The sequence below is a fragment of the Tachypleus tridentatus genome, chromosome 10 (assembly GCF_004210375.1).
Source record: "Tachypleus tridentatus isolate NWPU-2018 chromosome 10, ASM421037v1, whole genome shotgun sequence".
In the NCBI taxonomy this organism is placed as follows: domain Eukaryota; kingdom Metazoa; phylum Arthropoda; class Merostomata; order Xiphosura; family Limulidae; genus Tachypleus; species Tachypleus tridentatus.
Window position 1 is genome coordinate 52,798,712 of NC_134834.1, and position 27,317 is coordinate 52,826,028.

A 27,317-nucleotide genomic window follows, 5' to 3' on the forward strand; every position below is an offset into this window, starting at 1 on the left:
ATGTATTTCATACTCGGATGTATACCCTATCTCAGTAGTTTCCAATCTTCTCATGTCATGTATTTGATCCTCGGATGTATACCCTATCTCAGTAGTTTCCAATCTTCTTATACTATGTATTTGATACTCTGATGTATACCATATATCAGTAGTTCCCAATCTTCTTATGCTATGTATTTGATACTCGGATGTATACCTTATATCGTGTATTTGATACTCCGATGCATGCCTTATGTCATGTATTTAATACTCGGATGTATACCCTATCTCAGTAGTTCCCAAACTTCTTATGTCATGTATTTGATTCTCGGATGTATACCCTATCACAGTAATTTCCAATCTTCTTATACGATGTATTTGATACTCTGATGTATACCTTATGTCATGTATTTGATACTCGGATGTATACTTTGTATCAGTAGTTCCCAATCTTCTTATGCTTAATATTTAATACTCGGATGTATACCCTATATCAGTAGTTTCCAATCTTCTTATGCTATGTATTTGATACTCGGATGTATACCCTATCTCAGTAGTTCCCAATCTTCTTACGTCATGTATTTCATACTCGGATGTATACCCTATCTCAGTAGTTCCCAGTCTTCTTATACGATGTATTTAATACTCGGATGCATGCCTTACGTCATGTATTTAATACTCGGATGTATACCCTATCTCAGAAGTTCCCAATCTTCTTATGTCATGTATTTGATACTCGGATGTATACCTTATGTCATGTATTTAATACTCGGATGTATACCCTATCTCAGAAGTTCCCAATCTTCTTATGTCATGTATTTGATTCTCGGATGTATACCTTATATAATGTATTTGATTCTCGGATGTATACCTTATATAATGTATTTGATTCTCGGATGTATATCTTATATAATGTATTTGATTCTCGGATGTATACCCTATATCAGTAGTTCCCAATCTTCTCATGTCATGTATTTGATACTCGAATGTATACCCTATCTCAGTAGTTCCCAATCATCTTATACGATGTATTTGATACTCGGATGTATGCCTTATGTCATTTATTTAATACTCGGATGTATACCCTATCTCAGTGGTTTCCAATCTTCTCATGTCATGTATTTAATTCTTGGATGTATACCTTATATCAGTAGTTCCCAATCTTCTTATGCTATGTATTTGATACTCGAATGTATACCCTATCTCAGTAGTTTCCAATCTTCTTATCTCATGTATTTGATACTCGGATGTATACCTTATATAATGTATTTGATTCTCGGATGTATGCATTATGTCATGTATTTAATACTCGGATGTATACCCTATCTCAGTAGTTCCCAAACTTCTTATGTCATGTATTAGATTCTCGGATGTATACCTTATGTCATGTATTTAATACTCGAATGTATACCCTATCTCAGTAGTTCCCAATCTTCTTACACGATGTATTTGATAGTCGGATGTATCCCTTATATCATGTATTTGATACTCGGATGTATACCCTATCTCAGTAGTTCCAAATCTTCTTATACTTAATATTTGATACTCGGATGTATACTCTATCTCAGTAGTTCCAAATCTTCTTATACTTAGTATTTGATACTCGGATGTATAACCTATCTCAATATTTCCCAATCTTCTTATACGATGTATTTGATACTCGGATGTATACCTTATATCGTGTATTTGATACTCCGATGCATGCCTTATGTCATGTATTTAATACTCGGATGTATACCCTATCTCAGTAGTTCCCAAACTTCTTATGTCATGTATTTGATTCTCGGATGTATACCCTATCACAGTAATTTCCAATCTTCTTATACGATGTATTTGATACTCTGATGTATACCTTATGTCATGTATTTGATACTCGGATGTATACTTTGTATCAGTAGTTCCCAATTTTCTTATGCTTAATATTTAATACTCGGATGTATACCCTATCTCAGTCGTTCTCAATCATCTTATACGATGTATCTGATACTCGGATGTATGCCTTATATCATGTATTTGATACTCGGATGTATACACTATCTCAAAAGTTCCCAATCTTCTTATATCATGTATTTGATACATGGATGTATACCCTATATCAGTAGTTTCCAATCTTATTATGTCATGTATTTGATACTCGGATATATACCTTATATAATGTATTTGATTCTTGGATGTATACCCTATATCAGTAGTTTCCAATCTTCTTATGCTATGTATTTAATACTCGGATGTATACCCTATCTCAGTAGTTCCCAATCTTCTTACGTCATGTATTTCATACTCGGATGTATACCCTATCTCAGTAGTTCCCAGTCTTCTTATACGATGTATTTAATACTCGGATGCATGCCTTACGTCATGTTTTTAATACTCGGATGTATACCCTATCTCAGAAGTTCCCAATCTTCTTATAACATGTATTTGATACTCGGATGTGTACCTTATGTCATGTATTTAATACTCGGATGTATACCCTATCTCAGAAGTTCCCAATCTTCTTATGTCATGTATTTGATTCTCGGATGTATACCCTATATCAGTAGTTACCAAACTTCTCATGTCATGTATTTCATACTCGGATGTATAACCTATCTCAGTAGTTCCCAATCTTTTTACACAATGTATTTGATAGTCGGATGTATACCTTATATAATGTATTTGATTCTCGGATGTATGCCTTATGTCATGTATTTAATACTCGGATGTATACCCTATCTCAGTAGTTTCCAATCTTCTCATGTCATGTATTTGATTCTTGAATGTATACCTTATATCAGTAGTTTCCAATCTTCTTATGCTATGTATTTGATACTCGAATGTATACCCTATCCCAGTAGTTCCCAATCTTCTTATACGATGTATTTCATACTTGGATGTATGCCTTATGTCACGTATTTGATACTCGGATGTATAACATATCTCAGTAGTTCCCAATCTTCTTATATCATGTATTTGATACTCGGATGTATACCCTATATCAGTAGTTCCCAATCTTCTTATGCTATGTATTTGAAACTCGGATGTATACCCTATCTCAGTAGTTTCCAATCTTCTTATGCTATGTATTTGATACTCGGATGTATACCCTATTTCAGTAGTTTCCAATCTTCTTATGCTATGTATTTGATACTCGGATGTATGCATTATGTCATGTATTTCATACTCGGATGTATACACTATCTCAGTAATTCCCAATCTTCTTATGTCATGCATTTGATACTCGGATATATACCCTATCTCAGTAGTTCCCAATCTTCTTATGTCAGATATTTGATACTCGAATGCATGCCTTATTTCATGTATTTAATACTCCGATGTATACCCTAACTCAGTAGTTCCCAATCTTTTATGTCATGTATTTGATACTCGGATGTATACCCTATATCAGTAGTTCCCAATCTTCTTATGCTATGTATTTGAAACTCGGATGTATACCCTATCTCAGTAGTTTCCAATCTTCTTATACGATGTATCTGATACTCGGATGTATGCCTTATGTCATGTATTTGATACTCGGATCTATACCCTATCTCAGTAGTTCCCAATCTTCTTATGTCATGTATTTGATAAATAGATGTATACCCTATCTCAGTAGTTTCCAATCTTCTTATACGATGTGTTTGATACTCTGATGTATACCTTATGTCATGTATTTGATACTCGGATGTATACCCTATATCAGTAGTTCCCAATCTTCTTATGCTTAGTATTTAATACTCATATGTTTACCCTATCTCAGAAGTTCCCAATCTTCTTATGTCATGTATTTGATTCTCGGATGTATACCTTATATAATGTATTTGATTCTCGGATGTATACCTTATATAATGTATTTGATTCTCGGATGAATATTTATATAATGTATTTGATTCACGGATGTATACCCTATATCAGTAGTTCCCAATCATCTTATACGATGTATTTGATACTCGGATGTATGCCTTATGTCATGTATTTAATACTCGGATGTATACCCTATCTCAGTAGTTTCCAATCTTCTCATGTCATGTATTTGATTCTCTGATGTATACCATATCTCAGTAGTTCCCAATCTTCTTATACGATGTATTTGATACTCTGATGTATACCCTATATCAGTAGTTCCCAATCTTCTTATGCTATGTATTTGATACTCGGATGTATGCCTTATGTCATGTATTTGATACTCGGATGTATACCTTATGTCATGTATTTAATACTCAAATGTATACCCTATCTCAGTGGTTCCCTATCATGTATAAGCATATCTTATACGATGTATTTGATACTCGGATGTATGCCTTATGTCATGTATTTCATACTCGGATGTATACCCTATCTCAGTAGTTTCCAATCTTCTCATGTCATGTATTTGATCCTCGGATGTATACCCTATCTCAGTAGTTTCCAATCTTCTTATACTATGTATTTGATACTCTGATGTATACCATATATCAGTGGTTCCCAATCTTCTTATGCTATGTATTTGATACTCGGATGTATACCTTATATCGTGTATTTGATACTCCGATGCATGCCTTATGTCATGTATTTAATACTCGGATGTATACCCTATCTCAGTAGTTCCCAAACTTCTTATGCTTAATATTTAATACTCGGATGTATACCCTATCTCAGTAGTTCCCAATTTTCTTATACGATGTATCTGATACTCGGATGTATGCCTTTTGTCATGTATTTGATACTCGGATGTATACACTATCTCAAAAGTTCCCAATCTTCTTATATCATGTATTTGATACATGGATGTATACCCTATATCAGTAGTTTCCAATCTTCTTATGCTATGTATTTGATACTCGGATGTATACCCTATCCCAGTAGTTCCCAATCTTCTTACGTCATGTATTTAATACTCGGATGTATACCCTATCTCAGAAGTTCCCAATCTTCTTATGTCATGTATTTGATACTCGGATGTATACCTTATGTCATGTATTTAATACTCGGATGTATACCCTATCTCAGAATTTCCCAATCTTCTTATGTCATGTATTTGATTCTCGGATGTATACCCTATCACAGTAATTTACAATCTTCTTATACGATGTATTTGATACTCTGATGTATACCTTATGTCATGTATTTGATACTCGGATGTATACTTTGTATCAGTAGTTCCCAATCTTCTTATGCTTAATATTTAATACTCGGATGTATACCCTATCTCAGTAGTTCCCAATCTTCTCTTACGATGTATCTGATACTCGGATGTATGCCTTTTGTCATGTATTTGATACTCGGATGTATACACTATCTCAAAAATTCCCAATCTTCTTATATCATGTATTTGATACATGGATGTATACCCTATATCAGTAGTTTCCAATCTTCTTATGCTATGTATTTGATACTCGGATGTATACCCTATCTCAGTAGTTCCCAATCTTCTTACGTCATGTATTTAATACTCGGATGTATACCCTATCTCAGAAGTTCCCAATCTTCTTATGTCATGTATTTGATACTCGGATGTATACCTTATGTCATGTATTTAATACTCGGATGTATACCCTATCTCAGAAGTTCCCAATCTTCTTATGTCATGTATTTGATTCTCGGATGTATACCTTATATAATGTATTTGATTCTCGGATGTATACCTTATATAATGTATTTGATTCTCGGATGTATACCTTATATAATGTATTTGATTCTCGGATGTATACCCTATATCAGTAGTTCCCAAACTTCTCATGTCATGTATTTGATACTCGGATGTATACCCTATCTCAGTAGTTCCCAATCATCTTATACGATGTATTTGATACTCGGATGTATTCCTTATGTCATATATTTGATACACGGATGTATACCTTATATAATGTATTTGATTCTCGGATGTATACCCTATATCAGTAGTTCCCAATCTTCTCATGTCATGTATTTGATACTCGAATGTATACCCTATCTCAGTAGTTCCCAATCATCTTATACGATGTATTTGATACTCGGATGTCAGCCTTATGTCATGTATTTAATACTCGGATGTATACCCTATCTCAGTAGTTTCCAATCTTCTTATCTCATGTATTTGATTCTTGAATGTATACCTTATATCAGTAGTTTCCAATCTTCTTATGCTATGTATTTGATACTCGGATGTATACCTTATATAATGTATTTGATTCTCGGATGTATGCCTAATGTCATGTATTTAATACTCGGATGTATACCCTATCTCAGTAGTTTCCAATCTTCTCATGTCATGTATTTGATTCTTGAATGTATACCTTATATCAGTAGTTTCCAATCTTCTTATGCTATGTATTTGATACTCGGATGTATGCCTTATGTCATGTATTTAAAACTCGAAGGTATACCCTATCCCAGTAGTTCCCAATCTTCTTATACGATGTATTTCATACTTGGATGTATGCCTTATGATACGTATTTGATACTCGGATGTATAACATATCTCAGTAGTTCCCAATCTTCTTATGTCATGTATTTGATACTCGGATATATACCCTATATCAGTAGTTCCCAATCTTCTTATGCTATGTATTTGAAACTCGGATGTATACCCTATCTCAGTAGTTTCCAATCTTTTTATGCTATGTATTTGATACTCGGATGTATACCCTATTTCAGTAGTTTCCAATCTTCTTATGCTATGTATTTGATACTCGGATGTATGCTTTATGTCATGTATTTCATACTCGGATGTATACACTATCTCAGTAATTCCCAATCTTCTTATGTCATGCATTTGATACTCTGATATATGCCCTATCTCAGTAGTTCCCAATCATCTTATGTCATGTATTTGATATCGGATATATACCCTATCTCAGTAGTTCCCAATCTTCTTATGTCAGATATTTGATACTCGAATGCATGCCTCATTTCATGTATTTAATACTCGGATGTATACCCTAACTCAGTAGTTCCCAATCTTCTTATGTCATGTATTTGATAAATAGATGTATACCCTATCACAGTAGTTTCCAATCTTCTTATACGATGTGTTTTATACTCTGATGTATACCTTATGTCATGCATTTGATACTCGGATGTATACCCTATATCAGTAGTTCCCAATCTTCTTATGCTTAGTATTTAATACTCATATGTATACCCTATCTGAGAAGTTCCCAATCTTCTTATGTCATATATTTGATTCTCGGATGTATACCTTATATAATGTATTTGATTCTCGGATGTATACCTTATATAATGTATTTGATTCTCGGATGTATACCCTATATCCGTAGTTCCCAAGCTTCTTATGTCATGTATTTGATACTCGAATGTATACCCTATCTCAGTAGTTCCCAATCATCTTATACGATGTATTTGATACTCGGATGTATGCCTTATGTCATTTATTTAATACTCGGATGTATACCCTATCTCAGTAGTTTCCAATCTTCTCATGTCATGTATTTAATTCTTGGATGTATACCTTATATCAGTAGTTCCCAATCTTCTTATGCTATGTATTTGATACTCGAATGTATACCCTATCTCAGTAGTTCCTAATCATCTTATACGATGTATCTGATACTCGGATGTCAGCCTTATGTCATGTATTTAATACTCGGATGTATACCCTATCTCAGTAGTTTCCAATCTTCTTATCTCATGTATTTGATACTCGGATGTATACCTTATGTCATGTATTTAATACTCGAATGTATACCCTATCTCAGTAGTTCCCAATCTTCTTATGTCATGCATTTATTACTCGGATATATACCCTATCTAAGTAGTTCCCAATCTTCTTATCTCAGATATTAATACACGAATGCATGCCCTATGTCATGTATTTAATACTCGGATGTATACCCTAACTCAGCAGTACCCAATCTTCTTATGTCATGTATTTGATTCTCGGATGTATACCTTATATAATGTATTTAATTCTGGGATGTATACCCTATATCAGTAGTTTCCAATCATCTTATACGATGTATTTGATACTCGGATGTATGTCTTATGTCATGTATTTGATACTCGGATGTATACCTTATATCATGTATTTAATACTCATATGTATACCATATCTCAGAAGTTCCCAATCTTATTATGTCATGTATTTGATTCTCGGATGTATACCTTATATAATGTATTTGATTCTCGGATGTATACACTATCTCAGTAGTTTCCAATCTTCTTATACGATGTATTTGATATTCGGATGTATGCTATATGTCATGTATTTGATACTTGGAAGTATACCCTATGTCAGTAGTTCCCAATCTTCTTATGTTTAGTATTTGATACTCGGATGTATACCCTATCTCAGTAGATCCCAATAATCTTATACGATGTGTTTGATACTCGGATGTATGCCTAATGTCATGTACTTGATACTCTAATGTATACCTTATGTCATGTATTTAATACTCGAATGTATACCCTATCTCATTAGTTCCCAATCTTCTTATGCTTAGTATTTAATACTCGGATGTATACCCTATCTCAGTAGAACCCAATCTTCTTATACAATGTATTTGATACTCGGATGTATGCCTTATGTCATGTATTTGATACTCGGATGTATACATTATGTCATGTATTTAATACTCGGATGTATATCCTATCTCAGTAGTTCCCAATCTTCTTATGTCATGCATTTGATTCTCGGATGTAAACCCTATATCAATAGTTTCCAATCTTCTTATTCTATGTATTTGATACTCTGATGTATACCCTATATCAGTAGTTTCCAATCTTATTATGTCATGTATTTGATGCTCGGATGTATACCTTATATAATGTATTTGATTCTTGGTTGTATACCCTATATCAGTAGTTTCCAATCTTCTTATGCTATGTATTTGAACTCGGATGTATACCCTATCTCAGTAGTTCCCAGTCTTCTTATACGATGTATTTAATACTCGGATGTATACCCTATCTCAGAAGTTCCCAATCTTCTTATGTCATGTATTTGATACTCGGATGTATACCTTATGTCATGTATTTAATACTCGGATGTATACCCTATCTCAGAAGTTCCCAATCTTCTTATGTCATGTATTTGATTCTCGGATGTATACCTTATATAATGTATTTAATTCTGGGATGTATACCCTATATCAGTAGTTCCCAATCATCTTATTTGATGTATTTGATACTCGGATGTATGTCTTATGTCATGTATTTAATACTCGGATGCATGCCTTATGTCATGTATTTAATACTCGGATGTATACCCTATCTCAGAAGTTCCCAATCTTCTTATGTCATGTATTTGATACTCGGATGTATACCTTATGTCATGTATTTAATACTCGGATGTATACCCTATCTCAGAAGTTCCCAATCTTCTTATGTCATGTATTTGATTCTCTGATGTATACCTTATATAATGTATTTGATTCTCGGATGTATACCTTATATAATGTATTTGATTCTCGGATGTATACCCTATATCAGTAGTTCCCAAACTTCTCATGTCATGTATTTCATACTCCGATGTATACCCAATCTCAGTAGTTCCCAATCATCTTATACGATGTATTTGATACTCGGATGTATGCCTTATGTCATGTATTTGATACTCGGATGTATACCTGATATAATGTATTTGATTCTCGGATGTATACCTTATATCAGTAGTTCCCAATCTTCTTATGCTATGTATTTGATACTCGAATGTATACCCTATCTCAGTAGTTCCTAATCATCTTATACGATGTATTTGATACTCGGATGTCAGCCTTATGTCATGTATTTAATACTCGGATGTATTCCCTATCTCAGTAGTTTCCAATCTTCTTATCTCATGTATTTGATACTCGGATGTATACCTTATATAATGTATTTGATTCTCGGATATATGCCTTATGTCATGTATTTAATACTCGGATGTATACCCTATCTCAGTAGTTCCCAAACTTCTTATGTCATGTATTTGATTCTCGGATGTATACCTTATGTCATGTATTAAATACTCGAATGTATACCCTATCTCAGTAGTTCCAAATCTTCTTATACTTAGTATTTGATACTCGGATGTATACCCTATCTCAGTAATTTCCAATCTTCTTATACGATGTATTTGATACTCGGATGTATACCTTATATCGTGTATTTGATACTCCGATGCATGCCTTATGTCATGTATTTAATACTCGGTTGTATACCCAATCTCAGTAGTTCCCAAACTTCTTATGTCATGTATTTGATACTCGAATGTATACCCTATCTCAGTAGTTCCCAATCATCTTATACGATGTATTTGATACTCGAATGTATACCCTATCTCAGTAGTTCCTAATCATCTTATACGATGTATTTGATACTCGGATGTCAGCCTTATGTCATGTATTTAATACTCGGATGTATACCCTATCTCAGTAGTTTCCAATCTTCTCATGTCATGTATTTGATTCTTGAATGTATACCTTATATCAGTAGTTTCCAATCTTCTCATGCTATGTATTTGATACTCGAATGTATACCCTATCTCAGTAGTTCCTAATCATCTTATACGATGTATTTGATACTCGGATGTCAGCCTTATGTCATGTATTTAATACTCGAATGTATACCCTATCCCAGTAGTTCCCAATCTTCTTATACGATGTATTTCATACTTGGATGTATGCCTTATGTCACGTATTTGATACTCGGATGTATAACATACCTCAGTAGTTCCCAATCTTCTTATGTCATGTATTTGATACTCGGATGTATACCCTATATCAGTAGTTCCCAATCTTCTTATGCTATGTATTTGAAACTCGGATGTATACCCTATCTCAGTAGTTTCCAATCTTCTTATGCTATGTATTTGATACTCGGATGTATACCCTATTTCAGTAGTTTCCAATCTTCTTATGCTATGTATTTGATACTCGGATGTATGCTTTATGTCATGTATTTCATATTCGGATGTATACACTATCTCAGTAATTCCCAATCTTCTTATGTCATGCATTTGATACTCGTATATATGCCCTATCTCAGTAGTTCCCAATCATCTTATGTCATGTATTTGATATCGGATATATACCCTATCTCAGTAGTTCCCAATCTTCTTATGTCAGATATTTGATACTCGAATGCATGCCTTATTTCATGTATTTAATACTCGGATGTATACCCTAACTCAGTAGTTCCCAATCTTTTATGTCATGTATTTGATTCTCGGATAGATACCCTATCTCAGTAGTTTCCAATTTTCTTATACGATGTATCTGATACTCGGATGTATGCCTTATGTCATGTATTTGATACTCGGATCTATACCCTATCTCAGTAGTTCCCAATCTTCTTATGTTATGTATTTGATAAATAGATATATACCCTATCTCAGTAGTTTACAATCTTCTTATACGATGTGTTTGATACTCTGATGTATACCTTATGTCATGTATTTGATACTCGGATGTATACCCTATATCACTAGTTCCCAATCTTCTTATGCTTAGTATTTAATACTCATATGTATACCCTATCTCAGAAGTTCCCAATCTTCTTATGTCATGTATTTGATTCTCGGATGTATACCTTATATAATGTATTTGATTCTCGGATGTATACCTTATATAATGTATTTGATTCACGGATGTATACCCTCTATCAGTAGTTCCCAATCATCTTATACGATGTATTTGATACTCGGATGTATGCCTTATGTCATGTATTTAATACTCGGATGTAGACCCTATCTCAGTAGTTTCCAATCTTCTCATGTCATGTATTTGATTCTCTGATGTATACCATATCTCAGTAGTTCCCAATCTTCTTATGCTATGTATTTGATACTCGGATGTATGCCTTATGTCATGTATTTGATACTCGGATGTATACCATATGTCATGTATTTACTACTCAAATGTATACCCTATCTCAGTAGTTCCCAATCATGTATAAGCATATCTTATACGATGTATTTGATATTCGGATGTATAGCTTATGTCATGTATTTCATACTCGGATGTATACCCTATCTCAGTAGTTTCCAATCTTCTCATGTCATGTATTTGATCCTCGGATGTATACCCTATCTCAGTAGTTTCCAATCTTCTTATACCATGTATTTGATACTCTGATGTATGCCATATATCAGTAGTTCCCAATCTTCTTATGCTATGTATTTGATACTCGGATGTATACCCTATCTCAGTATGTCCCAATCTTCTTATACGATGTATTTGATACTCGGATGTATACCTAATATCGTGTATTTGATACTCCGATGCATGCCTTATGTCATGTATTTAATACTCGGATGTATACCCTATCTCAGTAGTTCCCAAACTTCTTATGTCATGTATTTGATTCTCGGATGTATACCCTATCACAGTAATTTCCAATCTTTTTATACGATGTATTTGATACTCTGATGTATACCTTATGTCATGTATTTGATACTCGGATGTATACTTTGTATCAGTAGTTCCCAATCTTTTTATGCTTAATATTTAATACTCGGATGTATACCCTATCTCAGTAGTTCCCAATCTTCTTATACGATGTATCTGATACTCGGATGTATGCCTTTTGTCATGTATTTGATACTCGGATGTATACACTATCTCAAAAGTTCCCAATCTTCTTATATCATGTATTTGATACATGGATGTATACCCTATATCAGTAGTTTCCAATCTTCTTATGCTATGTATTTGATACTCGGATGTATACCCTATCTCAGTAGTTCCCAATCTTCTTACGTCATGTATTTCATACTCGGATGTATACCCTATCTCAGTAGTTCCCAGTCTTCTTATACGATGTATTTAATACTCGGATGCATGCCTTACGTCATGTATTTAATACTCGGATGTATACCCTATCTCAGAAGTTCCCAATCTTCTTATGTCATGTATTTGATACTCGGATGTATACCTTATGTCATGTATTTAATACTCGGATGTATACCTTATATAATGTATTTGATTCTCGGATGTATACCCTATATGAGTAGTTCCCAAATTTCTCATGTCATGTATTTGATACTCGGATGTATACCCTATCTCAGTAGTTCCCAATCATCTTATACGATGTGTTTGATACTCTGATGTATACCTTATGTCATGTATTTGATACTCGGATGTATACGCTATATCAGTAGTTCCTAATCTTCTTATGCTTAGTATTTAATACTCGGATGTATACCCTATCTCAGAAGTTCCCAATCTTCTTATAACATGTATTTGATACTCGGATGTGTACCTTATGTCATGTATTTAATACTCGGATGTATAACATATCTCAGTAGTTCCCAATCTTCTTATATCATGTATTTGATACTCGGATGTATACCCTATATCAGTAGTTCCCAATCTTCTTATGCTATGTATTTGAAACTCGGATGTATACCCTATCTCAGTAGTTTCCAATCTTCTTATGCTATGTATTTGATACTCGGATGTATACCCTATTTCAGTAGTTTCCAATCTTCTTATGCTATGTATTTGATACTCGGATGTATGCATTATGTCATGTATTTCATACTCGGATGTATACACTATCTCAGTAATTCCCAATCTTCTTATGTCATGCATTTGATACTCGGATATATACCCTATCTCAGTAGTTCCCAATCTTCTTATGTCAGATATTTGATACTCGAATGCATGCCTTATTTCATGTATTTAATACTCGGATGTATACCCTATCTCAGTAGTTCCCAATCTTTTATGTCATGTATTTGATACTCGGATGTATACCCTATATCAGTAGTTCCCAATCTTCTTATGCTATGTATTTGATACTCGGATGTATACCCTATCTCAGTAGTTTCCAATCTTCTTATACGATGTATCTGATACTCGGATGTATGCCTTATGTCATGTATTTGATACTCGGATGTATACCCTATCTCAGTAGTTCCCAATCTTCTTATGTCATGTATTTGATAAATAGATGTATACCCTATCTCAGTAGTTTCCAATCTTCTTATACGATGTGTTTGATACTCTGATGTATACCTTATGTCATGTATTTGATACTCGGATGTATACCCTATATCAGTAGTTCCCAATCTTCTTATGCTTAGTATTTAATACTCATATGTTTACCCTATCTCAGAAGTTCCCAATCTTCTTATGTCATGTATTTGATTCTCGGATGTATACCTTATATAATGTATTTGATTCTCGGATGTATACCTTATATAATGTATTTGATTCTCGGATGAATATTTATATAATGTATTTGATTCACGGATGTATACCCTATATCAGTAGTTCCCAATCATCTTATACGATGTATTTGATACTCGGATGTATGCCTTATGTCATGTATTTAATACTCGGATGTATACCCTATCTCAGTAGTTTCCAATCTTCTCATGTCATGTATTTGATTCTCTGATGTATACCATATCTCAGTAGTTCCCAATCTTCTTATACGATGTATTTGATACTCTGATGTATACCCTATATCAGTAGTTCCCAATCTTCTTATGCTATGTATTTGATACTCGGATGTATGCCTTATGTCATGTATTTGATACTCGGATGTATACCTTATGTCATGTATTTAATACTCAAATGTATACCCTATCTCAGTGGTTCCCTATCATGTATAAGCATATCTTATACGATGTATTTGATACTCGGATGTATGCCTTATGTCATGTATTTCATACTCGGATGTATACCCTATCTCAGTAGTTTCCAATCTTCTCATGTCATGTATTTGATCCTCGGATGTATACCCTATCTCAGTAGTTTCCAATCTTCTTATACTATGTATTTGATACTCTGATGTATACCATATATCAGTGGTTCCCAATCTTCTTATGCTATGTATTTGATACTCGGATGTATATTCTATCTCAGTATTTCCCAATCTTCTTATACGATGTATTTGATACTCGGATGTATACCTTATATCGTGTATTTGATACTCCGATGCATGCCTTATGTCATGTATTTAATACTCGGATGTATACCCTATCTCAGTAGTTCCCAAACTTCTTATGCTTAATATTTAATACTCGGATGTATACCCTATCTCAGTAGTTCCCAATTTTCTTATACGATGTATCTGATACTCGGATGTATGCCTTTTGTCATGTATTTGATACTCGGATGTATACACTATCTCAAAAGTTCCCAATCTTCTTATATCATGTATTTGATACATGGATGTATACCCTATATCAGTAGTTTCCAATCTTCTTATGCTATGTATTTGATACTCGGATGTATACCCTATCCCAGTAGTTCCCAATCTTCTTACGTCATGTATTTAATACTCGGATGTATACCCTATCTCAGAAGTTCCCAATCTTCTTATGTCATGTATTTGATACTCGGATGTATACCTTATGTCATGTATTTAATACTCGGATGTATACCCTATCTCAGAATTTCCCAATCTTCTTATGTCATGTATTTGATTCTCGGATGTATACCCTATCACAGTAATTTACAATCTTCTTATACGATGTATTTGATACTCTGATGTATACCTTATGTCATGTATTTGATACTCGGATGTATACTTTGTATCAGTAGTTCCCAATCTTCTTATGCTTAATATTTAATACTCGGATGTATACCCTATCTCAGTAGTTCCCAATCTTCTCTTACGATGTATCTGATACTCGGATGTATGCCTTTTGTCATGTATTTGATACTCGGATGTATACACTATCTCAAAAATTCCCAATCTTCTTATATCATGTATTTGATACATGGATGTATACCCTATATCAGTAGTTTCCAATCTTCTTATGCTATGTATTTGATACTCGGATGTATACCCTATCTCAGTAGTTCCCAATCTTCTTACGTCATGTATTTAATACTCGGATGTATACCCTATCTCAGAAGTTCCCAATCTTCTTATGTCATGTATTTGATACTCGGATGTATACCTTATGTCATGTATTTAATACTCGGATGTATACCCTATCTCAGAAGTTCCCAATCTTCTTATGTCATGTATTTGATTCTCGGATGTATACCTTATATAATGTATTTGTTTCTCGGATGTATACCTTATATAATGTATTTGATTCTCGGATGTATACCTTATATAATGTATTTGATTCTCGGATGTATACCATATATCAGTAGTTTCCAATCTTCTCATGTCATGTATTTGATTCTCGGATGTATACCCTATATCAGTAGTTCCCAATCTTCTTATGTCATGTATTTGATACTCGGATATATACCCTATCTCAGTAGTTCCCAATCTTCTTATGTCATGTAATTGATATCGGATGTATACCCTATCTCAATAGTTCCCAGTCTTCTTATTTTAGGTATTTGATACTCTGATGTATACCCTGTATCAGTAGTTCCCAATCTTCTAGTGCTTAGTATTTAATACTCGGATGTATACCCTATCTCAGAAGTTCCCAATCTCCTTTACGATGTATCTGATACTCTGATGTATACCTTATGTCATGTATTTGATACTCGGATGTATACCTATATCAGTAGTTCCCAATCTTCTTATGCTTAGTATTTAATACTCGGATGTATACCCTATCTCAGTAGTTCCCAATCTTCTTATACGATGTATCTGATACTCGGATGTATGCCTTATGTCATGTATTTGATACTCGGATGTATACCCTATCTTAATAGTTCCCAATCTTCTTATGTCATTTATTTCATACATGGATGTATACCCTATATCAGTAGTTCCCAATCTTCTTATACGATGTATTTGATACTCGGATGTATGTTTTATGTCATGTATTTGATACTCGGATGTATACCCTATATCAGAAGTTCTTAATCTTCTTATGTCATGTATTTGATTCTCGAATGTTTACCTTATATAATGTATTTGATTCTCGGATGTATACCCTATATCAGTAGTTCCCAATCTTCTCATGTCATGTATTTGATACTCGGATGTATACCCTATGTCAGTAGTTCCCAATCATCTTATACGATGTATTTGATACTCGGATGTATGCCTTATGTCATGTATTTAATACTCGGATGTATACCCTATCTCAGTAGATTCCAATCTTCTTATGTCATGTATTTGATACTCGGATGTATACCATATCTCAGAAGTTCCCAATCTTCTTATGTCATGTATTTGATACTCGGATGTATACCCTATCTCAGTAGTTCCGAATCTTCTTATGTCATGTATTTGATTCTCGGATGTATACCCTATCTCAGTAGTTTCCAATCTTTTTATACGATGTATTTGATACTCTGATGTATACTTTATATCAGTAGTTCCCTATCTTCTTATGCTATGTATTTTATACTCGGATGTATTCCCTATCTCAGTAGTTCCCAATCTTCTTATGCTATGTATTTGATACTCGGATGTATACCCTATCTCAGTAGTTTCCAATCTTCTTATACGATGTATTTGATACTCGGATGTATGCCTTATGTAATGTATTTGATACTCGGATGTATACCATATCTCAGTAGTTCCCAATCTTCTCATGTCATGTATTTGATTCTCGGATGTATACCCTATATCAGTAGTTTCCAATCTTCTTATGCTTAGTATTTGATACTCGGATGTATACCCTATCTCAGTGGTTCCCAATCTTCTTATACGATGTATTTTATACTCGGATGTATACCTTATGTCATGTATTTGATACTCGGATGTATACCTTATGTCATGTATTTAATACTCGAATGTATACCCTATTTTAGTAGTTCCCAATCTTCTTATACGATGTATTTGATTCTCGGATGTATACCCTATCTCAGTAGTTCCCAATCTTCTTATGTCATGTATTTGATACTCGGATGTATACACTATATCAGTAGTTTCCAATCTTCTTATGTTATGTATTTGATACTCGGATGTATACCCTATCTCAGTAGTTCCCAATCTTCTTATGTCATGTAATTGATATCGGATGTATACCCTATCTCAATAGTTCCCAATCTTCTTATTTTAGGTATTTGATACTCGGATGCATGCCTTATGTCATGTATTTAATACTCGGATATATACCCTATCTCTGTAGTTCCCAATCTTCTTACGTCATGTATTTGATTCTCGTATGTATACCCTATCTCAGTAGTTTCCAATCTTCTAATGTTTAGTATTTAATACTCGGATGTATACCCTATCTCAGTAGTTTCCAATCTCCTTTACGATGTATCTGATATTCGGATGTATGCCTTATGTCATGTATTTGATACTCGGATGTATGCTTTTATATCATGTATTTGATACTCGGATGTATACCCTATCTCAGTAATTCCCAATCTTCTTATGTGATGTATTTGATACTCGAAAGCATGCCTTATGTCATGTATTTTTTACTCCGATGTATACCCTATCTCAGTAGTTCCGAATTTTCTTATGTCATGTATTTGATACTCGGATATATACCCTATCTCAGTAGTTCCCAACTTCTTATGTCATGTATTTGATATCGGATGTTTACCCTATCTCAGTAGTTCCCAATCTTTTTATGTCAGGTATTTGATTCTCGGATGTATACCCTATCTCAGTAGTTTCCAATCTTTTTTATACGATGTATTTGATACTCTGATGTATACCTTATGTCATGTATTTAATACTCGGATGTATACCCTATGTCAGAAATTCCCAATCTTCTTATGTCATGTATTTGATTCTCGGATGTATACCCTATATCAGTAGTTCCCAATCTTCTTATGTCATGTATTTGATACTCGGATGTATACCCTATCTCAGTAGTTCCCAATCACCTTATACGATGTATTTGATACTCGGATGTATGCCTTATGTCATGTATTTGATACTCGGATGTATACCATATCTCAGTAGTTTCCAATCTTCTCATGTCATGTATTTGATTCTCGGATGTATACCCTATATCAGTAGTTCCCAATCTTCTTATGTCATGTATTTGATACTCGGATATATACCTTATCTCAGTAGTTCCCAATCTTCTTATTTTAGGTATTTGATACTCGGATGCATGCCTTATGTCATGTATTTAATACTCGGATATATACCCTATCTCTGTAGTTCCCAATCTTCTTATGTCATGTATTTGATTCTCGGATGTATACCCTATCTCAGTAGTTTCCAATCTTCTTATTCGATGTATTTGATACTCTGATGTATACCTTATGTCATGTATTCGATACTCGGATGTATACCCTGTATCAGTAGTTCCCAATCTTCTAATGCTTAGTATTTAATACTCGGATGTATACCCTATCTCAGAAGTTCCCAATCTCCTTTACGATGTATCTGATACTCTGATGTATACCTTATGTCATGTATTTGATACTCGGATGTATACCTATATCAGTAGTTCCCAATCTTCTTATGCTTAGTATTTAATACTCTGATGTATACCCTATCTCAGTAGTTCCCAATCTTCTTATACGATGTATCTGATACTCGGATGTATGCCTTATGTCATGTATTTGATACTCGGATGTATACCCTATCTCAATAGTTCCCAATCTTCTTATGTCATTTATTTCATACATGGATGTATACCCTATCTCAGTTGTTTCCAATCTTCTTATACGATGTGTTTGATACACTGATGTATACCTTATATCATGTATTTGATCCTCGGATGTATACCCTATATCAGTAGTTCCCAATCTTCTTATGCTTAGTATTTAATACTCGGATGTATACCCTATCTCAGTAGTTCCCAATCTTCTTATACGATGTATCTGATACTCGGATGTATGCCTTATGTCATGTATTTGATACTCGGATGTATACCCTATCTCAATAGTTCCCAATCTTCTTATGTCATTTATTTCATACATGGATGTATACCCTATATCAGTAGTTCCCAATCTTCTTATACGATGTATTTGATACTCGGATGTATGTTTTATGTCATGTATTTGATACTCGGATGTATACCCTATCTCAGTAGTTCCCAATCTTCTTACGTCATGTATTTCATACTCGGATGTATACCCTATCTCAGAAGTTCCCAATTTTCTTATGTCATGTATTTAATATTCGGATGTATACCCTATCTCAGAAGTTCTTAATCTTCTTATGTCATGTATTTGATTCTCGAATGTTTACCTTATATAATGTATTTGATTCTCGGATGTATACCCTATATCAGTAGTTCCCAATCTTCTCATGTCATGTATTTGATACTCGGATGTATACCCTATGTCAGTAGTTCCCAATCATCTTATACGATGTATTTGATACTCGGATGTATGCCTTATGTCATGTATTTAATACTCGGATGTATACCCTATCTCAGTAGATTCCAATCTTCTTATGTCATGTATTTGATACTCGGATGTATACCATATCTCAGTAGTTCCCAATCTTCTTATGTCATGTATTTGATACTCGGATGTATACCCTATCTCAGTAGTTCCGAATCTTCTTATGTCATGTATTTGATTCTCGGATGTATACCCTATCTCAGTAGTTTCCAATCTTTTTATACGATGTATTTGATACTCTGATGTATACTTTATATCAGTAGTTCCCTATCTTCTTATGCTATGTATTTGATACTCGGATGTATTCCCTATCTCAGTAGTTCCCAATCTTCTTATGCTATGTATTTGATACTCGGATGTATACCCTATCTCAGTAGTTTCCAATCTTCTTATACGATGTATTTGATACTCGGATGTATGCCTTATGTCATGTATTTGATACTCGGATGTATACCCTATTTCAGTAGTTCCCAATCTTCTTATGCTTATTATTTGATACTCGGATGTATACCCTATCTCAGTAGTTCCCAATCTTCTTATGTCATGTATTTGATACTCGGATGTATACCCTATATCAGTAGTTCCCAATCTTCTTATGCTATGTATTTGATACTCGGATGTATACCCTATCTCAGTAGTTCCCAATCTTATACGATGTATTTGATACTCGGATGTATACCCTATCTCAGTAGTTCCCAATCTTCTTATGTCATGTATTTGATACTCGGATATATACCCTATCTCAGTAGTTCTCAACTTTTTTATGTCATGTATTTGATATCGGATGTATACCCTATTTTAGTATTTCCCAATCTTTTATGTCAGGTATTTGATACTCGGATGCATGCCTTATGTCATGTATTTAATACTCGGATGTATACCCTATCTCAGTAGTTCCCAATCTTCTTAAGTCATGTATTTGATTCTCGGATGTATACCCTATCTCAGTAGTTTCCAATCTTCTTATTTTATGTATTTGATACTCTGATGTATACCTTATGTCATGTATTTGATACTCGGATGTATACCCTATATCAATAGTTCCCAATCTTCTTATGCTTAGTATTTATTACTCGGATGTATACCCTATCTCAGTAGTTCCCAATTTTCTTATACGATGTATCTGATACTCTGATGTATGCCTTATGTCATGTATTTGATACTCGGATGTATACCCTATATCAGTAGTTCCCAATCTTCTTATGCTTAGTATTTAATACTCGGATGTATACCCTATCTCAGCAGTTCCCAGTCTTCTTATACGATGTATTTGATACTCGGATGTATGCCTTATGTCATGTATTTGATACTCGGTTGTATACCCTATCTCAGTAGTTCCCAATCTTCTTATGTCATGTATTTGATACATGGATGTATACCCTATCTCAGTAGTTCCCAATCTTCTTATGTCATGTATTTGATACATGGATGTATACCCTATCTCAGTAGTTCCCAATCTTCTTATGTCATGTATTTGATACATGGATGTATACCATATATTAGTAGTTCCCAATCTTCTTATGTCATGTATTTGATACATGGATGTATACAATATATTAGTAGTTCCCAATCTTCTTTCTTATGTCATGTATTCAAATAAAATTTTTGAGCCAGATGCAAACCCATGACGTATATGACTGGTTTAAAAATTTACGAGTGTTTTTTAGTTGTAAAATTATACATGAAAATGAATTATACAAACGCGATTCACAATATGCAAATGCTGAGTTGTGGTTAATAGACTACGTTGGTGATTTACCGAAGCCGGCCTTCAAGTTTGAGGTGTGAGGTTATTCTCTTTATAATATTTTTCAAAGACCGTTGCTTACCATAAGGGGTATACGTACAATAGTTTATGAAACTTTGCCCTATTTCACTGCAAAGGGTTTTTGGGTAGAAAGGTTCTATTCTGTATCCCCAACCTTCACGTTGTAGATTAAGGCATTGGTCCTGATTTGGTCTGGTGCGGTTTGGGAACTTGTTGTTCATATATAACTCTACAGTCACAATTTAAACTTGGGAGACTGCATCGTCAAATATTCATAAAAATGTTTCAAATATATCGATGCAAAACATTTCACTCGTAGCGCTAATAATTGCATCTGCAGCAGTATCCTCCATAATCAATTAGTTCTTGTAAAATACGATTAACTCTTAGTACAGAGGTAAATCTGCGGATTTACAACACTAAAATCAGGGGTTCGATTCACCTCGGTGGGCTCAGCAGATAGCCTGATGAGGCTTTGCTATAAGAAAAAACTTACGCCCACAAATATTTCTTTCATTTACGTAATTTGTGTTATAAACAAAACCAGATTACGTGAAAAGAAACACAACGTGTTACTGATAATTCTAGGAAAGCTGCGTATGATAAAAATGATTGAAACTAAAACTATTTATTTGTACTATAAAAAGCATCTTAAGCCCGTAAGTGTTAAACGTTTCTGTTTTGAAAGGTTTCTTGAAAGACACATACATATACTACTTTTACTCATTTATTGTTTTTTAATCGTAAAAGCCTATAGGAAACCACGAATTATTATCTGTTTATATGATAAACAAATAAGCTTATGTACTCCAGAGCTATCTGCGCTAACCATTCCTATTTTTACGGTATTAAACTGATGGGAAGGCAGCTAGTCAACACCAACTACAATCAGCCCTTTGGCTACTCTTTGACTCTGAGATTATAATGTATCCACAGCTAAAAAGACGAGCACCTTTAGTAATGGAGAATCAAACCTGCGACTCACAGATCGCGACTTCATCGCTGTAACCAGCAAGTTCGTCCAGGTCTTAACCATAAGAAATATATTAATTTTAAATGAAAGCTTAACAAATCCTCATTACTACCTATTTTAAAGTTTTATTTATCTTTCAGTTATTAACTTCGCATTATACTGTGTATTCTCCTGTGATCCTTTATATGTCGCAAATACATTTCACTCATCATAATATGAAAGTAACGGAATGTGTTACATAATAATTACAATGGCATTAAAGTATAGAACCGAAAAATTTGATACATCATTATAACAAGGGCACTGACTATTGGCACAAAATATGATCGCCCTTTCAGATGTGGTGGCGTTATAATATTACAGTCAATCCCACTATTCGTTGGTATCCCAAGTGTTGTCGGTGGGTGGTGATAACTATCTGCCTCTCCTCTAATCTTACACTCCTAAATTACGGACGTATAGCGCAGATAGCCCTCGTGTAGCTTCACGCGAAATTCAAAAACAAACAAACAAACATTAACTCTTGGAGTTGGAGCACATAACATATACTGTCGTTACTAATGCAGACAGAAATATAAAATCTATTAATTCTATAAAAAGATTGAAAATATTTTTCTGTACTTCAAAAACATAAATATTAAAAACGTAAAATTATGATTAATTCAATTTAACTTAGTTCGAAATTAATATATTTTTATAACTTTCTATTATGTCTGATTGAACAATGATGCTGAAATAGGCATAAGATAAAAATCTTTATTTTAACATTTGAGAAAATTTCAATTAAGCAATACTTACTGGTAACAAAACGATAAATTGCCCGAAAGCCTTTCACATTTGTTGGAGTCTGATAGGTTTTAAACTCAACTGTCATTGACGGTCCATTAGACATCAGTTGTGGGGGAAGATTATTTCCACAGAAGTTATTCAAGCGTTCTTTCTGTCCGTTAATAGTTATAAACACCATAACAGCATCAACTGGGCCTTCACAGCTGTACGAGAGAGAAAATATTTAAATAACAGGAATAAAATGTATGTATGAGGTTTATAAATTTGCAAGGTTCAAGGAGCTTTTCTATCCATTTTGTTTCTTAACATGCTTTGCTAATGCACAAAACGATTGTGGTTTAAGAATACGTTTAAACATAAAATTCAGGAACATAATAAAGTAAAGTAAACAAATTATGCATGTATGCATGTGAAGCGGGCCAGAATATCTTTGTATTTTACTTCCTTCTAATTAACTTACTTGTATATGCAGGTTTAAAATGCCATTCGTATAGTATATATAAATACTTTAGTGTCACAATATGAATTATTCAGCTCAAGGTTCAATTTTTTTCTATTTCATGACGAAGTGAATGAAAATTATGTACTGTAAAATATAAACTAAACTATAATATCTAATTACATTATCATAAATATAACTGATCCACTAGTGTAGCTTCTATCGATTTTATGTTGATTATTTCATATAATTTCGAGTAGGAAGAACAATTAAATGTGTATAATTGTTAAACTTAACAGTCCCTTTAAAATATTTAGAAGTATTGGTTTTAAGCAACTTTCGTGATGACGAGAAACTCACTTTAAGTAGAAATGTATCTCAAGATGACTGGTGTGAGATTAACACTGTTATTAAAATAAAGTAGAGAACAACGTTTCGACTTTCCTTAGGTCATCTTCAGGTCGAAACTCTGTTCTCTACATTATTTTAATAAAAGTTTTAATACCCATGCTAGCCGTTTTGAGATACATTTTAAGCAACTTTGTAAAATGTCTAGAATTATTAAAACATAACTATTCTATTTGAACCTGTAGCAATGATATTCGCAGACAATTTTAGAAGCTATAGTTAGCCTGGTTGGTTTTACCGTTATAGATATATAGAAATATATTAAGCTGAGAAAGTTTGGCTTAAAATGTAGAAATGTTATTCCTCGACAATTCTGTTAAACATGAAACAATGCAGGCCTGTCACCAACTTGGATAAATATTTAAAATGTTAACTCTAGATAAGCTGGTTGAAGTGTAAAAATGTTAATTGCGATTAGCTAATTCGAAAAAGTTTGTTAGTTGTTATGTACAAAGCTGCACAAAGGGCTATCTGTCCTCTACCAACCACGGATATCGAAACCTGGTTTCTAGCAGTGTAAGTCTTCAAACACACTGTGCCACTGGGGGGTGAAGTTAGAAAAAGATATCAAATTTTGTTAGTTTTTGTTTTTAAACTTCTATTGTATGTTCATGTAACTGCTTCGCATGGTTTGAATGGGCCTTTATCAAAATTGGTATGGAGGTTCGAGAGGTCGATGTCGCTCCGTATGCAGTGTGGTTAATTTTTATATATATAACCTTTAAGCAGCATGATTAAGTTTTTATATATATATATATATAGTTACACATTGCCAGTTCGATTAATATATTGTGCACAAAGTGATATCCGTGCTCTACCTACCACGAGTATTGAAACCCAGTTTTTTAGCGTTGTACGTCCGCAGACATGCTGCTGTGCTACATTGATATGTAGAAATGATGTAATCTTAACGTTGTGGTTAAACAATTAGTATTCTATATTCAGAACGTTTCCTCTAATCAACCTGATTGGTCACGTATGCAAAACTAACACTCTCCGGTGGTTTAGTTGTATGGATGGAAATGACAAACAAAGAAGTTTTGTTGAATATTAATAACTTATCTTAAGACGGCGAAAGACTTTGGTTTCTATCGTTTTTAATATGTAAACTGCTTTAAATCTTGAAATGTGACTTTTGAAACAGCTTTATTAACTATGTAAAATTCACATCCCAGAAGTTTTAAGTAGCTAATTGAAAATGTATTAGTAATATTCCAGAAGATTTGGTAGAATATGTTGAACTGTCATTGTTAACTCAGTCTGGTTGAATACGTTTAGAAATATTACCGCTAGGGGTAGAAATAATGTTTTTAAAATTCCCGTCGCACCAAACATGCTTGTCTTTTCAGCCAGGGGGCGTTATAATGGCAGGGTCAATCTCACTACTTGTTGGTAAAAGAGTAGCTCAAGAATTTGCGATGGGTTGTAACGACTAGCTGCCTTCTCTCTAGTCTTACACTCCTAAATTATGGACGGCTATCGCAGATAGCCCACTTATAGCTTTGCGCGAAAGTCAAAACAAATCAAACCTAAAATTCCTTATTGATTCCGTATAAAATCCATAACCCTAGTCAGCCTGGTTGAATGTGTTAAAAACGTTATTCTCAGTCATCTTGATTGCATATTTATGTATGTTCCCATTCTTTATTTTACAGATTACTTCCTATGCCGATATCCGTTGCATCTGTGAAACCGATACTCAGGAAAATTGGTTGAATACGCAAAATACGAACGATTATATCTCGACATTTATTACTATGAGCACTGTTTTTATGTTTTATATCTGTAGCAATCCAAATATAAAAAATACTATTGAAAAGTGTAGTTCATAGTTTGAAAAAGCATGTTTAGGAAAAATGAATTTCTTGTCCTTTGATAATTTAAAACAGACTTGACTTCATGAGACACGATACTTACTAGTTGAGTCCAATATTAATATTCCCTGTAGTCAGATATGGATTTACTGATATTTACTTGGTATTCACTGTAGATTTTTATATGGTCAAGTATAAAAGGATCTCAACAGTGAGACTTCAAGTTCACGAGTCAATGTAACCGTAACTTTATCTGTTCCAGTAGACTTTTTGATTAAACAAACTGTAGGTGGCCAAATGTTAAATTGTTTCATTATGTAGATTTTACGCTTAAATTAATTCTCAATAATTTCATAATAAAAACTTGACAGAAATGAAACATTAATCAAAACACGAGCACCTTATTTTTTGTGTACGTTTTTACTGTCATTCCTTTTATTGTCTTTATATTATTTCAGTAAGTTTAGCCTGATAAAATAAAACTTAATTTTGGTAATGTCTTACTATTTAAACACTGCATATTCTCTCAGTTTACTAATTATATTCCAATTACTGCAGGCCTAAAAGGATATTACAATTCTTTGTTCTTCAACTCCATCCCATAACATACTTATATTAATAATATCTTCAGAGTGTTCGTAGCGTTATCTTTAGCTTAAACTTTATATAAGTTTTGTCATTTTCTTTGTTTCACAACGTTAGTACCAGTTGTAAAAACACATCTAACTGTTGTTTTTATTTTCATTACATGAAACATTTTAGTAGATTTAATTATACGAAAGCGCTGTTGAGTACTTTTCGAGTAAGTCTGTATGTGGGACCTTTGAACAAACTCAGCCAGCCTGTCGAAATGTATGAAGTTGTGAGAAGTAATTCTTCTGTAACACAGGCGAAACTGATAAATATGAAGATCAAAAATGTCTGAAGAAAGAATTTCAGCTGACATTGTGAGAAAATGAAGCTATCTACTCGAAATCTTCGAACGTGAACATAAGAAAGAAAAATTAGAAACCTATAGAACCAGCTTTATGAAAGATAGAACGTGACGTTGAACGAACATCAATACGTGCAC

At 33.6% G+C, this 27,317-nt stretch overlaps 1 protein-coding gene across 5 annotated transcripts in view; it reads right to left on the reverse strand.

Annotated features, from left to right (window-relative positions):
• LOC143229284 (suppressor of lurcher protein 1-like) overlaps positions 1 to 27,317 on the reverse strand; it is a 200,675-nt gene that overhangs the window by 26,534 nt on the left and 146,824 nt on the right. For all 5 annotated transcript variants that reach the window (XM_076461412.1, XM_076461411.1, XM_076461410.1 and 2 more), the window contains one exon: positions 23,594 to 23,787. In XM_076461412.1, the coding sequence (XP_076317527.1) occupies positions 23,594 to 23,787 (194 nt within the window). The remainder of the gene's footprint in view (positions 1 to 23,593; positions 23,788 to 27,317) is intronic.